The 17,814-nt window shown below is 50.0% G+C and overlaps 1 protein-coding gene across 6 annotated transcripts in view; it reads right to left on the bottom strand.

Annotated features, from left to right (window-relative positions):
• Positions 1-4,986: 4,986 nt before the first annotated feature.
• Positions 4,987-17,814, bottom strand: part of LOC118523448 (uncharacterized) — a 36,497-nt gene continuing 23,669 nt past the window's right edge. For 5 of the 6 annotated variants that reach the window (XM_078074743.1, XM_078074745.1, XM_078074744.1 and 2 more), the window contains 14 exons: positions 17,339-17,360; positions 15,510-15,598; positions 15,200-15,277; positions 14,079-14,142; positions 13,771-13,909; positions 11,680-11,781; positions 10,952-11,012; positions 10,808-10,843; positions 10,661-10,728; positions 10,443-10,537; positions 9,415-9,497; positions 7,438-7,600; positions 6,763-6,845; positions 4,987-5,177 (listed from right to left, as the gene is read on the bottom strand). In XM_078074743.1, coding sequence (XP_077930869.1) covers positions 5,001-5,177; positions 6,763-6,845; positions 7,438-7,600; positions 9,415-9,497; positions 10,443-10,537; positions 10,661-10,728; positions 10,808-10,843; positions 10,952-11,012; positions 11,680-11,781; positions 13,771-13,909; positions 14,079-14,142; positions 15,200-15,277; positions 15,510-15,598; positions 17,339-17,360 — 1,260 coding nt within the window. In that variant the 3' untranslated portion in view covers positions 4,987-5,000. The other variant, XM_078074748.1, reaches the window with a different exon arrangement.

The raw sequence follows: 17,814 nt of genomic DNA, 5'->3' as shown, positions 1-17,814 counted from the left end.
TCATTTTGAAAACTCATAACGGGAAACGTCACAAAACACAGGCAGGAGGTTTGGGCAGGGGGAGCCCTCACACACTACCACTCCAGATCCAGTGGGGACCCAACAGGAAGACATGGACTTGACCGCGCACACGGATACGCCACTATTCCAGCCAGCAGAACTCGATTCTCATCTCTCTATGCCCCCCCCACCTCCTCCAACAGGACTCACCCATGAGAAGCTACAACACTTGGAACTACCAGATGCCGCCAATGGACCTTTGGTCCTTAACAGCCTTCCAAATTGCCCCCTTTCCTCCTGAAAACAGTGAGCCTCTCTGATAGTCCCCAGTGTGCCTGAGGTTTCATCACAGCTTCTCTGTCCTACATTCAAGTCTCTTTCCTCCCAAAGAAACCCGACAGTGGCTGATAATTCCCTGAGAGTTTCTCCCTTTAAGGTTACACACTGGACGGGACTTTGTTTTTACCTGGGGCTCTGGTCGGTTCCAGCAGAAATCAGACAGTGGGATCCCAGCTCATTCTTCTAGAAGGTCCTGAGAGTCAGCAGTGAGTGTGTTCACCTCCCAACTAAATGCTGCTCCCCTTCCTCTTCATTGGAGTCAGGATTTCTCCCCAGAAACCAGCCTGCATCTGTAACAAAACCACCACAGCATCTCTGACGTGGCGTCGCGGGAGCCCTCAATCCACGGACCCCTGAGGAAAATACCTCTGGTTCAAATACCCTCAGGGAACATAAGGACCAAACCAGGGGAACAGCCCCCAAAATGCAAGCGACTGTGCTGCTCACCTACCAGCAGGTCCTGGGAAGCCGCCCACAGCCCCCTCCTCAGCACTCAGCCAACAAGGCTGCTTCTCCGTCGCTCCTCAGGAGGCACCAAGTTGCTGCAAAGGCCCCAGGTTCTCCCCAGGGCGGCGGCAGAACTTGCTGGTAAACGCAGCTCTGGCTCTCGGAGGGCTAGGGGTCCTCAGGGGGTAGCAGCAACCTCTCCTGCCCTGAGCTACCCTGGCTCAGATAACGCCATGACGTCTTCTGACAGCAGGCAGTTGCTGCGCGCGCGGGGACACCGCCCCCTCCCGGTGGAGGTGCGCGGGCGCCCCCTGCTGGCCGCACTGGGAATCCCTACAATGCTCAAAGCCAGGGCCCCTCAGCTGCAGGCACAGAGCATGCTCAGGTCCAGCCAAGCCATCTCTCTCCATGACAGATCCTGAGGCTCGGCCCCACAACCCCATGCAAAAGGGGGTGTGCCCATCTTCCCAAGTGAAACGGCCTCTGCAAAGCTCAGCCCTAGGAAGGTTGGAGCTTTCGGCTCAGGGAAATCTGATCACCGGCTTTCCCACCTTCTCTGGTCCCAATGCTCAAAGCACCTACATCGACCTCCTCCACCCTGGTCCATGGTCCACTTCCATACACCTAGACCAGCAACCTCTTGTCATCCTTGAAATTCCTCTTCGTCTCTGCTTCTCTCTACCCTGTGTCTCTCTCTTGGTTCCTCTCGCTTTCTAGGACTTGCCCAATCCCCCCACCACTCACTCAGCGTCTCTCTCCCTGACAGTCTCTTTCCCTCTCTCCCCAGGCCCTCGGGCCTTCTGCTCTGTGCAGCCCTGTCCAAGACCACAGGGAACCACCTCTCCTGTCTCCCCCTCTCTCCTGCCATCATTCGGCCCAGACCCTGCTCACAGGGCATGGCAATCCCATTTTCAAAGGCTGCTCAGGCTGACCTTGACCACAGCAGTGCACTTCCCAGCCACTCCTGGGAAGCATGTGGACAGACAGACCTGGACACCTCGGTGGCCCAGCCACGACCCCAAAGCTACTGGGGGATGGCTGCTTCCACAAGCCGGGAAGAAGGAGGGCTTTGCAAGACCCAGGAGTTCTGGTGCAGAATGGATTGGAGTACAGGACCTAAACAGTGACAGAAGCATACACCCAACTCCTCCTGTGTGGTGAGGGAGGAATGGGTCCCCTGTCATTGGCCTCTGCCCTGCCCATCCCTCAACAAGGAAACTGGGGGAGGATTATGGGGCATCGTGGGTCTTACCAAGAAAACTGTCACCATCAGCCCCGCTCAGAGCCCACCTGCTGTTGGGGGGCAGCTGGTGAGGTGAAACCAGTGCACACAATCTGGATTAATGCAGGGCCTCCTCACCGGTCTCCCAGGGCCACTAGGGATGCTTCATTCATTCCTCACCATCACAACAGACCACTGCCTGGGGACAGACACCTGTCCTGCTGATCACCACACACCCCCTAAACGAGCAGGCGCCATGTGCTCGAGAGTATCTAGCACCAGAGTTAATACAACCACCAACAGACTTAAATACATGTTGTGTCCGCCTCCCCAGAAGGATTTCTTACGCCCCTTGCAGTGAAGATACCACAAAGGGGAATCTTGCTACTCTCCTCCATCACCACCATTGCTGCCGGTTTGTTTTCTGTGTGTACGGGCCTCACACTGTGCACTGGAAGGGGAGCGACTGCAGGGCCTCCTGATGGCAGACGCTGACACAGAGACAGAGCCGTGAAAGGTTTATTTGGGGGATCCCAGGAGAGACAGAGCACAGGGGACAGGATGGGCAGGGACAACACTCAGGACATTAGGCTGATCTGACAATTTTCTAAATATATGCACACACAGCCTGGTTGTTACTGCTCAGGGACGTCTTCAAATATCAAATGTACTGTCCTGTAAGGCAGATAGATTTGGGTTAGTACACTGTGACCTTATGTTTTCCTAAATGCATTTGCTTCCTCTGGTATATCTGAGGCCTTGAATGAACACCTGAGTGTGTGGCTGCTTCCGTGAGTCTGTATGTAATAGAAAATAATTGTCTTCACATCTCAGATATAAATCTCTGCATGGACATGTTCTCAGAATGATCTTTTACTTCATTCTCGGCTAGGACCTAAAATTTAATAGAAAAAAAAAAGGGGGTCTTTGCCTTATTTTTGAAATGAGGATGCCAATCTCTGGGCTGAGGTGTTATACTCTCAGTGTAATGTTGTGGACTTAAATGAACATCTTTTGATGATCATCTGATGGAGCTATTTTCATGTAAACAGTGAGAAGGGGGAGTGGCCAACAGCCCAGATATTTTGCATATTCTTTCTCTTTTTTTGAGATAGAGAGACAGAGACCAAAAAAGGGCAAATTTGTGCTGGAAAGGCGGCGGGGGGTGGGGAGTGGGGAGGAGAGAAATTCCTAGATAGGCTCTACACTCAACGCCGAGCCTGACTTGGGGCTCGATCACAGAACCCTGAGATCATGACCTGAGCAGAAATCAAGAGTCCGATGCTTAATCGACTGAGCCACCCAGGGGCCCCTGCAGATTCTTTATGTACTTCAACTCCTATTCTTCTAATGACCTCAGAATCCGACAGGCTCCCCTTTCACAGATAACAAAGCTGAGGCTCTGAGTAGGCCCCACGGAGAGCTGGCATTCGGGCAGGAACACAGGTAAATCCGCAGGATACTGTGACCAAAGTTCAGGGAGATGCAAAGTGCAGGCAGAGCGGTGACTCAGAGGCAGAGGCGTAGTGACAGGGATCCAGCGAGGGTGGCTCCTGGTCAATCCTGAATTCCCCACCAAGAGTCTGACTCGGGCTGAAGGCCAAGGCAGCCACTCTGCTGATCTTGGTCCCGTCTTCACTTTTTCTCACTGGGGCCCACAAACTCAGGCAGACAAGAATCCCCAAAGGAACCAAGTTCAATTTCCCAAGTCTCCACCATATTCTTTCACCCAGTTCAGAACCTTCAGAAATTCAGAGGAAACAATCCTTATAGATTAGGAACGAACAGCTTTATGGCAACAATGACGTTCTGATACAAATAACTGCATTATCCACGCCGTGTGACGGACACAGGCAGCAGCCCGGTGTGGATCTCACGGTGTCCTCACACTCACTGCTCAAGCTGCTGGCCTGCAGGAACGGCCTCCGCTCTACCTGAGAGAGGCCCATCCACTCCCCTGAGCACCTCCATCCTTCTCATCCACAGCCTCCTGTTTCTCGTGACTCATGGCTCCCTCTCTTGTCCTTCAGATGCATCGCTGGTGCTTCCCTTATACGGAACACAACATCTATGTCGTTTAATGAATGTGTCCCTCGCTGCTCTCAGACCCCTGAAATTCCCTCCTCATCCCTCCCAGAGCACAGAATATGGTCTCTGTACAGTGTGCATGCGCATACCTGCTGTGCCCAGCTTTTGGAGAAGAGCGGCTCTCCTTCACCACCAAGGGACCTGCCGACCACCTCAGTGTGAGTGAAAGACAAAGTCCATCAAAGGCGTCTCCTGAGCAACCTGAAGAAAGTGATCCTGTCCTTAGCAACATTCACTCTCCCATAACATGAGAGGCCTGCATGCAGGACTGCTCTTCCTTATGGAGGATGCCCCAGCGTCTGCATCTGACCCACGTCAGAGAAAAGACGGAAGACCATCCCACTGGAAGTGACTGAGCAACATTCCAACAAACCGTCTACACCTGCCTCCAGCATCTGCCACTGTTTCTCATTCTCACCTCCCTTACCGGACAAGAGGCTTTCCCACAAGTATCCACTGACTGCCGAGGACAAGGGACAGACCCCTACCCTGATGATTAATCAAGGGACCATAGCCCTGCTTCAGGTGTTTCTATAACTAAGGAAATGAGAGCTCAAACTCAACACGCTGAAAACAAAGTGAGAGGTGTGTTTCATCCCACCCAGAACAACAACTGTGGACTCTGGACGTGCCCGACGGTAAGAAATATATGTCTGCCACTGTGCGATAGAGACGCTTCCTTCCCAACGAGGGCACCTCCCCGCCCCCCCCCCCCCCCCCCCCCCGCTCAGTGTGTGCAAATAGCCAAGCACAACACCTGTATGTCCTGAGAAACCTCAGGATGTTACAGCGCCCCCTGGCGGTTTTCCCCTCGCAATGTCAAGGCCTCAGCACAAACTCAGCCTTTGCCCCACCAACTCAATAAGAAAGAAGACAATACACATTGTAAGTCAATTCATACGATTCATATCATCCCACCCTGTGCTGTAGGTTCGGGTGCAGGGTAAGGACGCAGAGACCACTGGGTGGGTGGAGGGAGGTGTGCCCCAGGGCCCCAGGATGGTGATGAAGGGGGATCCGTGGGGTACGGTGGACCCAGTGGGCCGGGTACAGGAGCGGGTCCTCTTGCATCCACAGGGTTCTGCAGAACAGAAACCAAAGGAATGTTGCTATGACAGACAGAAGCAGAACCCCCACCAACCTGAAACCCAAAGAAGCAGGGGTCAGCACCTGGCCCTCTCTTCACCCTGAGCTTCCAGGGAGCAGAGCACCAGTGCCACTAAACCCTAGTCCCCCTCTTGGTGCCACCACACACTCAGGGACCAGGGAAGGAAAGAACGTAGTGTCCCCACACGTCACCATCCATGTCTGAGAAGGTGGGACGTCAAGTCGTCTTCGCCTACCAGGTGACCAGAGGCCACAAGAAACGGCCCATAAGCAGCATATGCCAGACAGGCAGGCATCTGCGTCCAGGCCCACTCTGATCCCCTCGTCCAGTGTGGCCCCAGAGGCTTGCCATGTGACTCAGTGAGAACAAAAACACGCTGAGAAGTCCGGAGAAGCCCAGTGTCCACACGTGGAATCACAGCCCCTCGTGGGTCCAACTGCTTCCCACCAGCACCCGCCTGACCCTGCTCCGCTTCCCTCCCTGACAAAGGGGTCTTCTTCTACTCTCCCAAGTGCTGTCCATGGCCACAGACACCGCTCAGGAGACAGGAGTTTCTGGAGTCCTGCAGCGGACCGGGAAAAGTGCTGAGAAGAACACGATCCCGAGGAGTTCGTGAGACCCAGCTCTGTGGATCTGCGTCACCGGCATTCCGATGCTCCTCAGCTCAGGCACAGAGCAAATGCGTAGTCCTTGGTGCCGAGAACCACTGAGGGGCCGATTCTGCATCCCCGGATGCAAACCAATGTGTCTGGAGAGCAGGCGTCACCCTCCCAGGATGGATCAGGAGAGACGCTATCAGTTGGCACAGCCACCAAAGCGCATCAGAACCCGCTCACGGGAGCACGACTGAAACGTGTGTGAGCCGTGGGCCCTGCAGGGAGTCACCGGGATTCCCTCTTCACGGCTGTGTTCCGGGGGGCGTTTTCTACCACACACCTGGCCCCTGGCAGAGTTCACCTTCATCTCACCCAGGGTGCAACTGGAGGGATTCTGGGTCGCGTCTTCACCCACACAGATGGAACGCACGTGAGGTCGCAGCTCACCTTCTCCACCAACACTCACAGCTGCCCAAAGCACGTGGCACAAAGTGTGAGGCAGGGCATGGCTTTTCCCGTTTCCAGCTGTGAGGATTACCGCAGACATTCTCCCAGCTTAGTCTCCTGACCCGAAAACCAACACCACTACCGCTCTCGCGGGAAAGCAAACTGCAAGGAGTCAGCGGGACTGGCCGACTTCAGTGTGGAGTGACATATTGCTCTCCTCCGGAGTTTACACACACACACACACACATGCAGACACACACACACACACACAAGGGCAGGGTCCTGCTCTCCTTCATTTCTAAGCACCTGGAGCTTCAGGACGCCCCGCGGAAGGTGATGATTTGGAAACAGAGAAGTCTGTAGGCTCCGAATGAAGACTTGGCATATTGAAAGGTCAATGACACCACACACAGATCCCAGGACATACCCAATAGACACAGGTCAGGACAGGGTGCTGCCCAGACAGGAACAGGATTCCAGAAATGGTTACAATTGAGGAAAGACACAGTATTTACCTGGTCCTTCTGTGGGACCTTCTTGGGCGGGGTGCCGCTGTTGTCCCCTTGAGTGCCACAGGTTTCTGAATACGGCCGAAGCCCTACAAGGGACGGAGGTGGATTCAGACTGGCCTTGACCATGCAGGATGGAAGCCAACCCTCTACACCTGCCCCACCCTGTTCCACTCTCTCCCACTCCCACATCCCTTCCAGATTCAGAGCGTTTCTCACAGGTCTCCTCTCACCCCTGTGGACAAAGGAGACACAAGTCCCCCACACCTGAGGATGTGATCAGTCCACCCAGTGACAGATGTTTTCAGAGCTAATGAATAACACTGGACAACTGGGGCCTCCACAAGTCACAGTGACTTGAGGTTGTGCTTCATCCATCCCAGGGCCCAAAACATTGTGTCTGGGCAGTGCCCATGGGCAAAGCTTTTATGTCTGTCTTTTGCAAACTGTCACTTTTCTTCTCGATGGCGGACACCTGCTGCCCATTTCTGTAGGGTGAAACAAGACAGTCCATGAAATGGATGTCCACAGAAAGGTGAGGAATGCTACTATGTCCTCACTCAGGTCGATCCTTGCATTGCAAAGCCTTCTGGTACCTCCTCTACATCTTCCCCACCAACTGAAGTACTTAAACTATGAATAGGCTTTACGATTCAGGTCATCCAATTCAGATCATCTTACCATGTGTAGCAGGAACGAGCTGTGCTTGAGGCCCCCATGTCCACCCATGTGGAGGAGGTGCAGGTGGCCCATAGCCAGTGAAGCCTGGTAAACCCTGCCCCATGTGGTAGGGCATATGGGGGGGCCTTGGGGCATGAGGAAACCCTCTCACATCTGTACCGACCTGCAGAACAGAGGAGAAAATATTTGGGCAAGACACACAAAAGTTGCAACACCAAGAGCTGAAACCCAAGAGAGCTCTCAGCATCCTGCTCCTTCTCCAATACCATGTTCCAGGAGAGCCACATCGTGCTAGACAACTTTATCCCTCCCAATAGCTGCCTTCTATAATAAGGGGGGTGGGGTGAGGAAGGAGAATGGATGTTACAGGAATAACCTACTGTCACCAAACATCACTACCCATGTCTGCCAACGTTCACTACCAAGAAGTAGTGTCTTAAAGGGTGAAAAGGGATCACTGGAAACGAGTAAAGCAGCCCACACTCCAGACACGGAGGCATTGACATCGTGGACAACACTTCATCGTTCCTCTTCAACCACCGCAGAAGATTTGGGTTTGTTAAGAATAGACAGAATGTGGGGCGCCTGGGTGGCTCAGTTGGTTAAGCGTCTGCCTTCGGCTCAGGTCATGGTCCCAGGGTCCTGGGATCGAGCCCCGCATTGGGCTCCCTGCTCAGCGGGCAGCCTGCTTCTCCCTCTCCCACTCCCCCTGCTTGTGTTCCCTCCTCGCTCTGTCTCTCTCTGTCAAATTAATATTTAAAAAAAAAAAAAAGAATAGGCAGAATGTGGTGAAACTGAATGCCCTTTCTCCACAAGGAATCTGAGCCACTCGAGGTGAATCCCTTGCCCGCAAAGCCCCTGACTGTCCCCACCTGCCTCACTTCCTGACAAAGCGGTCTTCTACTCTCTGCAGTTTCTGTCCAGGCCACAAAGACCCTTGAGGAATTAGGGGCCTGTGGTCTGATAGTGGACCTGGAAAAGGGTTTTCCCAGAGGAACATGATACCAATGGCCCTTATTTACGTGCAGCGGCTGTGTTTATCTTAAAACACAGTCTTCGGAATTTTCCGCACACTGAGTTCCAGAGCAATTTTGTCCAGTGGGAAATTAAGATGGGAAGGCTAAATAACAGAATTCACAAAAATGTTTATGTTTTCTCATGGACAACTCCAGAACGTGTGATGAGAGAAGAAACCAGCTCTCACAGTGACATAAGACCAAAAAGACCTGCTCCTAGAAGCCCAACTGAAGGGCTTGTGAGGCCCGGGTCATGCAGCTAATCACCGACATCCCCCCTTCAGATCGTGTGTGTCAGTACACCCAACAGCTTTGGAAATTCACAACAGTCGTCGAAAGGGTACAAGTAGAGGGATTCTGTACAGCATTTTTACCAGCAGAAGTCAAACAGGGATGACTTACGAAACTTGCCCTATCTAAGAACATGCCAAACTGCAAAACAGGCAATATAAAATGGAGAGAGAGTTTCCCCTAGTTTCCAGTTGTGAGGATTACCACAGACCTTGTCCCAGGTAAATCATCTAACCCCAACATGAACACTACACCAATCGCACCTGATCGTAACCTACTGACTGGCAGTCAGGCCGGCCAGAGACTTCACTGTGGAGTGACGTGTCATCCTCCTCGAGCTAAGTCCCCGCCCGGGCACTGTGGGTGGGCAGGGGTCGACTCACACACACACTCACACACACACACACACACACACACACACACACACACACACACAGTGAGCGCCCTGCCATCCTTCACCTCTAAGCACCTGTGGCTTCAGGAGGTGCCACCGAAGGTGAGGATCTGTAATGGAGAAGCCTGTCAGCCCCTGGGTGAACTGCTTGTATTTTGAAAGGTGAACGACACCACAGACAAACCCTAACCCACCCAACAGACACAAGGCCAGGACAGGGTGCTGCTCAGAAAGGGAGAAGTTTCCGGAACACCTGGTAGAGGCCACGGTAGTTACCTTGCTCATCCCTGGGTCTCTAGGAGGCTCGGTGCCCCTGTTCCCCATGGGAGACGCACCAGTTTCAGCATCAGACCAAAGCCCTAGAACAGATGGAGGTGGATTCAGACCAGCACCGACTGTGCAGAATTCAAACCCACCCTCCAAACCCGCCCCTAACACGTTCCCCTCTGTCCCACTCTTGGGTCCCTTCTCAGACACACAGCATTTCTCAAATGTCTCTGCTGACCCCTGAGGACAAGGGGGAGACCTCTGCCTCTCCCCCTCGAGGATGGGACCACCATCGCCCAGCTTGCTTCAGGTGTTTTCATAGCTAAGGGAACGGCAGTAGACTGCTCTGGGCTCAACCAGCTAAAAATGGAGAAACCCTCAACATGAACGGCATGCATTCTTTTCTCAGGCCGCCAGTTGACGGTTCAATCCTTCAGTCTATAGATGAGGCCTAGCATGTGTGACTGGCTATTACGTAAATATTTAAGAGAAGAATTGGAGTAGACTAATCGTACAGTCAGGAGCAAAGTAAAAATAGGCAGATTGAGAAGTAAAGCTGTGGCTTTATACCGATAACATTAGAGGAGTAAAATGCATGACTTTCACGGATTAATAGACTACTGTTGATGACAAATAAAACAAAAATCAAGGAACCTCCATAAAGAGTAAATAAATGCCATTTTTCTCAATTTTTGTTTTTTTCCAAAAAGTCTTCACCGTTGCGTCAAAGTGGGAAGGGAGCTCGGGCTCACAACTCCTCCAGGCTCAGCTCTGCAGTAGGTGGGTGGTAGAGGGGGTGGGAGGGTCTGCAGTCAGGGGAGGGGCATGAGCTCCACCTGTCACAGGGACAGGGGCCCTGCTGCCGGTGGGCACCTGAGGAAAGCACCCTCCTGTCACCCCTTCAGACGACCTGCTGTCCTTAGGTAGTGCTCCTGATTCTCTCCAGGACACACAGTGATCACCCACAGGAACGGGAAGGACATCGTGTGCTTTCCCAGCAGAGATCAGGCTGCTGCATTTCACAGCACACTCCCTACCTCTCCGCACACGGTTCTGTGTCTCAGGTCTTCCCGGCATCGGTTCCTGCCTCATGGATCCCTCAGGCAGCGTCCCTCTCCTCATCATGTGCAATCTTGAATACAGAAAAAGAATGGACGTCTAGAAGAATTACAACACCATGTCCTCTACTAGACACTAAACAGCTTAGCCTTGACCCCTCAAGACACCCAGAAAAGGGCACGTCAAACTCGCACACCTGTGTCTCACGTAGGCGTTCTCCCTGCTCTGCTGCACTATCTTCCTCTCCCAAACCCGAGCCTTAGTCTGGGGGAGAAAAACACATCCGCCTTCAGCTGTGCCGGACTGTGCCCCAAACGAAGAGGAGGAAAAAGAAAACACTTACCCAGTTATCTAGAGCACTTCTCTCATGAGCTGCGATCTGAAAAAGTCAACACACCAAGAGCCCATGTTCAGGGATCTAAGGGCCACTTCCATCACCTGCAGGAGGCGCGAAGGGGCCAGGATGTTGGGGCACAACTCAGGTTACCTTGTGTTTGAAGGTGAGCTCTGCCTCCCGCAGCTGATCTTGCAACGCTCCGACTTCTCGCCTGTGAGTTATAATTGCTTTCATCAGATAACACCCAATATTGGCTGTGATTTTAAATCATCTGCCCACGTGGCCATTCTCCTCTTATCTGTCCCCTCATACAATTGATCCTGACACAGGAAACACTTTTCACATGGTTATAATGCACAGTAGGATCAAAGCTATTGCTACCTCTTTTCCGTAATCGTTTTTCTTCCCCTGCAGGGTTCAGAGTTGACATAATTTCCTTACCCATTTTCAATCTTTCCCTAATTTATCACATGACAAGTGTGCCATCAAGTGTACTGGGAAACTTCTATCCTCGCCATGGTTCCCAGGGTTGCAAAGACCAGCGCCATCAGATGGCACTACCGGGTTTATGGGTAGGATTCATCCTACGACAAACTGCTTTCCTCAAGATTAGGACAACTGACACCACCCCCAGGGACGATGGCGTGGAAGAAGTTTCCACAGAATCAGGCCAGCGCTGGGGATCAGGACATGTTTAGTAATGAAATGGTTTTGTTCTTTCTAGAGCTTCACTTTTTGTGTCTGGTAATTCTCTCTGGATATGCCTCTGAATTTTTGTTTCTATTACATGGGAATTGAGTCTAAACAATGAAGAAAAGTGAAAAATACGAAGTGAACAGGGATGTCAGGAGCCGCTAATATTCAGTGTCTGAACTCACTTGTACTTGTCCGTTTCTTCTTTGATTCCTTTCAGATTTTCCACGGCAGCTGACAGCTGACTCTCTGTTGCCTCCAGGTCACGGCGGGTCTTTGCGACCTTCCTAAGACAGGAAAGGTATAGACATGGTCCAGTAGCCAAGGTCCAGAAGTTCTACCGTCATTCCTCCCAGCACACTGGATGGCCTAGATTCCAGTGTCCCTCATAAATGCACAGACTGACAACACAAGGAGGGAAATGAACTGAAGGTCCCATTTAGGGTTCAAGAAAAATCAAACTCCGGATGCTGCCAAGTCGTTGCAATCGGAGCTGTCTTTACACTTCTCTATTTCATTATCAAGTCCTCAAGTAACATTGCAGTTTGTGTCCTCTCAGAGTTGGTCTTTTGTCGGAGACGGTGAAGGCTCCTTTCAGTTCAAAGTGAAAAACCAAGCCTGACCAACTATAGGATGAGGCGGGGGACCATCGTTAGTCGTACACCTCCACGGGGAGCCCTGATCCTCAGACCAAGGCTGTGCCTGACACAATGAACCCAAAAGGAAGCCTTCCAGAATATGGCTTCATCAGCATGGCAACTCACTTCCAGACATCTCTGGGTCTACAACTACAACCCCCGCCTCCTCCTTTGAAGAGGCCAATCTTAGTGCCGGCAATATGTCCTCAAGTGTAAAAGGCTGTGAACTGTCACATAGTCAGTGTGTTCTCTCCACGCAACAGATTTCAGATGGAAAACTATCAACTGCATGGAGTCAACCGACTTGAACAAGACTGAGTTCACTGATAGTGAAGGCAGCAACGTGCGATGCTTAGAAAGGCTGGTTTGCTGTGTTGCCCTCAGACTCTTTTGTTCATGGTGTTGATTGAAAGGGTTTCAACAGGACACCTGATTTACTCAATATCACATGCAAAAAGACTCTTAGAAACGGAGTCAAAAGCTCCAGACAGAGAAAGACACATGCATTTGCTTCTGGTCTCTCAGGCAATCCTTCAGCAAATGCTTTCTGGAGCGGCTGTAATGGAGTGGCTCAGTTGTAAAGTGTAGAAGACAGAAAGGTGGTCAGGACACTGTACCCACCCCCAAAAGAAATTTCCAATGAACAGAACCAGGATGCCAATGACACAGAGCAGGCCCCAGCCCCGCTGTGGGAAGGAATAACACAAAGCTGAGTGTCCAGGGAAGACAGGGAACAGTTTTGCTTTTCAACGTGAATGAGGGACTCGAAGGTCCTGATCTCCTCCTGAGAAAATCAAGGAAACACTGGACAAAAGAGCAAACTCGTGAGTGAATGCACCCAATTTCTAAAGAGTACATGAAGAAACACGAGAACCAGATGGAGAAGAAGGAAGCCTAGGAGAAGGCCAGCCTGGCAGTGGGAGCCAATCTCGCCAGGACACATCAATACATTCTGGAACAGGCAAGTGAACTGGAAAGAAGCTGAACAACTTTATGGGCATGGGCTTAGAAGGAAACGAGTCAAGTTCAGGGTCAGCCAGCAAAGGTGAGCGCTAGTGAAACCGCAGGCTTTGGCTGGGACCCAGGAGAGTTCCACCTAAAAAAATCAGCTGGATGGGAAATACCCTGGCCTTCTTAGGGACTGGGCTACAGTGAGTGATGTCAGTCGTACACTGGATGAAGGGATCCAGGACTGCTGGAGCCCCAACCCACTTTCCACAAAGAAACTCCCAGTGTCTCTGCAGCAGGACAATTCCATTTTTCTATCCACATTATTGACCCAAGTCTCGTACTGAACCAAAAGTGACTGAATTCAGGGCTAATAAGAACATGGGATGACACGGAAACCAAAAGGACAATGCAGACAGACCCAGAGGGGATCCAGGTATCAAAGTTTTTAATGATGGTACCTTCCCTCTTCTACTCCAAGGAGTCACACAACAAGCGTGACAAGCAGTTAGAACACACAGGGAAATGCAGGTCACACACATCAAGGCAGGAAGGGCAGGCACTATCCTACAGAATGCATTTGGCAAAAACACTCTAGAGCCAATTCTAAAAGAAATACAATTATCTAGACTGGCCGTCACAGAAATTCATACAATAGTATCTGTGGCAATTCACACAAGAATAGCTTACTCTTCGGCAGCCACTCGTCTCTGTTCAGAGAAATCCACCACGATACCCACTTTCCTCCTCAGGAGTTTCAATTCGGCTTCTTGAGTGGTTTTCAAAGAACTCAGGGCATTGCAATGGTCTTCCATCCATCGTTGATATTCTGGAAAGGATGAGTTTTCTTTTGTGTGTGTATGTGCACATGACCTGAGAACTTCGGTTTGATAGGGAAAGGAGAAGGGCAAGACCTTGAAGGCAGGAAGGCATTCTTTCCCTTCCCAATGCAAACTCATTGCCACCATATGGGGATTTCTTCCCCCAAAATAACATACCCTGCAGTTCTCGTTTTTTGGCCCTAAAGGCTCTCTGCTCTCCATCCTCGGATGCATCCTGGGCCTTTAAGACAGATATGAGAAAAGACATTCAGGAAATCATGATCACACAACAACGTGAGGGCGCCTAACAGGACAGGATCATGCAGTGCAACAAAGAAAGCCCTTAAGGCATAATAGAAGAAGGAGAAAGTAAGCAAAGTGGAAAAGAGTTCAAGTCAAAGAACTCACAAATGACTTTCTTAGTGGCTTTCATTCATATATATATCCACATACATACATATATACACGTCTTCCCCTATTCACATTGAAAATGCTCCGTTTGGCATTAAGAGAGGAAGGGACTGTACAGTCGGGCCAGCCATCGCCCTTCATCGCTCAAGTATCTTGTGGGGATCTGCTACATATCTTGGAGGGCAGGGCTGAATGATGTGATCATTACCTCGCTGTGAAATCAACCATACTTCCTAGTCCGTATAAGAGCAAACCTCATCATGGTGGTTCTAAGTGAAATCCCAGCTCACTGCTCCGTAGGAGTTTCAGTTCCCAGATGCCCACTCTCTACTGTGCTAAACAGCAAGCGAGGATGCTGCACTCACCTCACCCAGTGAACCAAAAGCCTGCCGGAGCCACATTAAGCTAAAACTCAACAGCCAGCTCTTACCACACCCTGATTCTTGACCTTCTTCTCTCTCTCAATTTGCAAGTGAGCCCGTGCCCGACGAAGGGTGTCATTTAAATTTTCATTAACTTCCTCAACCTTTTTGATGTTCTCCTTCAACAAAACATTTTGAATGAGTAATAATAATCCATTCCTTGGGGCACCTGGGTGGCATCCGGGTGGCACAGTCGGTGGAGTGTCTGACTCCTGCTTTCGTTTTGGCTCAAGGCCTGATCTCAGGGTTATGGGATTGACCCCTGCATCAGGATACACACTCAGCATGGAGTCAGCTTGGGATTCTCTCTCTCCTTCTGTCCCCTACCACTCACTCTTTCTCTCTCTCTCAAATCAGTCAATCAAGCAATGTTTAAAATAATAATAATCATCATGATAATGATGATAATTCATTACTTTGATTTCTGTTGGTAGGACACAATTCAGGCAAAGAAGGGATTCTTACCTTCCATTGAAGCACTTCCTCAGAGAGAAACTTATGTTCACTCTTGGTTTCTGCAAGGTGTTTCTTGCCTTCCTGGATCTATAAAACATATGAAGAAGGAAACAGAATTCCAAAATAGCATCGTGTTACACAAACCTATCTACTAATGTGTGACTCCTTTCAAAATAGAGAGGCAGTGCTCTACATTTGTGAAACTTCTCTTGAATCAGGACCATTTCTGGATCACATGAAATAGGTCAATAGGATGAACTACAAGAGGTGGAAGTAACCAAAATGAAATCACAAAAAGTATTTGAAAAGGCACTGATACCTTCAGCTCCCAAAGGGATATTTCCTGAGCAAGCTCCCTGTTTTCTGTTCTAAGTCGATGGATCTTCTCCTTTATTTGTTGTAAGGTTACTAAAAGGAGAAAAAAGCATCTCAAAGATAACTAGCAAAACCAGTGACATTGAATAATCCCAGTGTATGAGCACCAGAGACACATTCTCTGACACTTGGGTGTAACTAACTTGTTAGCATTCCCATTGTGCCCTAAGGAAGCAAGTTTTAGCAGCATTGGAAACCTAAGACAACCTATTTCGGGGAGATTCCTACTGAAATTTTTTTCAAAAATAGAGAAACGCCCTCAAATGTCTTCTAAGTTTACTCCCATGCGGAAGCACCAATCTTGGAAAATGCAATCACTGCAAATGCTGATGTCATCCCCAGATACCTAACAGAAAAACCAAGCATCCTGTCAACTAACATTTCTCTCCTCCAATGATTAAGGTACAAAAATAAGTCCCTGCAAACAACCCAAAATGAACAAAACCATCCTTTGCTCCTGCTCAGCGCCATGTCCGTTTCCAGATCCTCCTTGGAATTCCACACAAGGAAAGCTCAAAGTGGCAATTGAGTGACACCTCCAAGGCCTTCAGTGACTTTCTGCTGCTCACAGATTGCCTGTCATGAACCCTAGGCAGGGGCTCTGGAGGACAAGATCTTTGGAATCAAACACACTCGGGTACAAACTCCACATTACAGTCTCTGGAGGGCCTGGATAACTCACACTCCCTGGAACACAAGCTTTTCTCATCCCAACATGAGAAGTTTACCCTCTACCCTGACAGGAAAACAACACTCATGAAGCGCCCTATCACAGATGGATAACACATCGAAGGTCGAGAACACAGACTCCTCTAACTGGCACTTAATTCTCTCATCTCGGGGTACTTGCGTGGCTCAGTCGCTTAAGTGTCTGCCTTCAGCTTGGGTCATGATCCCACATCGGGTCTTGATTCCACCCTGGGTCCTGGGATCCCACATCTGGGTCTGGGCTCAGTGGGGTGCATGCTTCTCCCCCTCCCTCTGCCAGCCACTCGGTCTGCTTGTGCCCTCTCTGTCAAGTGAATAAACAGAATCTTCTAAAAAATAATAATTCTCTCATCTTACCTCAAAGTGCAAACTTCTCTTCTATTGGCCCAATGTGAGCGCTCTCGTGCCCTGAGATCTCTCTTCTCACCACGCCCACTGCTGCACTCACAGGGACGAACACCAGCATTCGAGGGTTTGCTATGTGCCAGGCAGCCACCCTGGCCGTCAACAGACAGCACCACGGAATCACCACAATCCATGAGGCCCGACACAGTACATCACCCCCACTGGCACCCGTTCCTTTCCACTCATTCTCCCCTGGCAGGAAAGGCTCCCTCCACTTCAGACTCAAAACCATGCTTTAAACCTCTCTTGTGACACACGCTCTGTCTGGCAACATGTGGCTCCTTCTCTAAGTGTAGCCTGCTTGTTAGACTCAAAGAGTGTTTTCTCATCTCGACATTTCACCAAGAGCCAGGTCATGGCAAAGTACTCACTCCAGACCTCAGGCTCCTATCATCGCATGCCTCCTAAACATGTCTCTGCAAAATGACTCTTCCTATTCTCCCTACTCCCATGAGGTATACCTCCTCCTGGTCTCCTAAGAGATGGCAACACCCTCCACATTGTCACTTAGACTCCACATGGGAAAGAGAACGATTTTCAGGAGTTAACAAGTCAATTAGACATCAGGAGTCACCATATTTATCCCTAGTCCTATTATACCCACATCAAACACCAGTACCGAGAATTTACGACAATGAAAACTAAAGCCAAAAAACTTACCTTGATATTGTCGAGGCTTTATCTAAGAGAGGAAGAAACAAAATGAAGTTTGATGTCAAAACATATTACTAGTCAAAATCTCTAGTTCAGGTCAATACGGAAACAGTCATCCAATAAAATTACAATAATCATTTTGTTTAGCAGAATGACTTCACAGGATGAAAAAAGAAGACAAAATTGGAATTTCCTGATTAAGTCACCATAGTTCACAATCCATTTCTGATAAAGAGCACAAAGGTATATAACTTAGTTTTGACCCCAAAATCTAGTCACATTCTGTGAAATGAACGTTCAACCTGTTCAATTTTGACAGCGGACCATGCAGACATTTTAAAACACATTCATGAATTCATCATTTCCGTAACTTTAATGCAACCCAATATCCACACTGAGTTCAGAAACGGATTATTCTAAGATCCTGAAAGAAAGAAAATGGAAGGAAGGGAGGAAGGAATGTAGGAAGGGAGGCTGGCAGG

This window comes from Halichoerus grypus, chromosome 6, assembly GCF_964656455.1.
Source record: "Halichoerus grypus chromosome 6, mHalGry1.hap1.1, whole genome shotgun sequence".
NCBI lineage: Eukaryota > Metazoa > Chordata > Mammalia > Carnivora > Phocidae > Halichoerus > Halichoerus grypus.
Note: the sequence above shows the minus strand (reverse complement) of the source record. Positions and strands in the feature narration are given on the sequence as shown.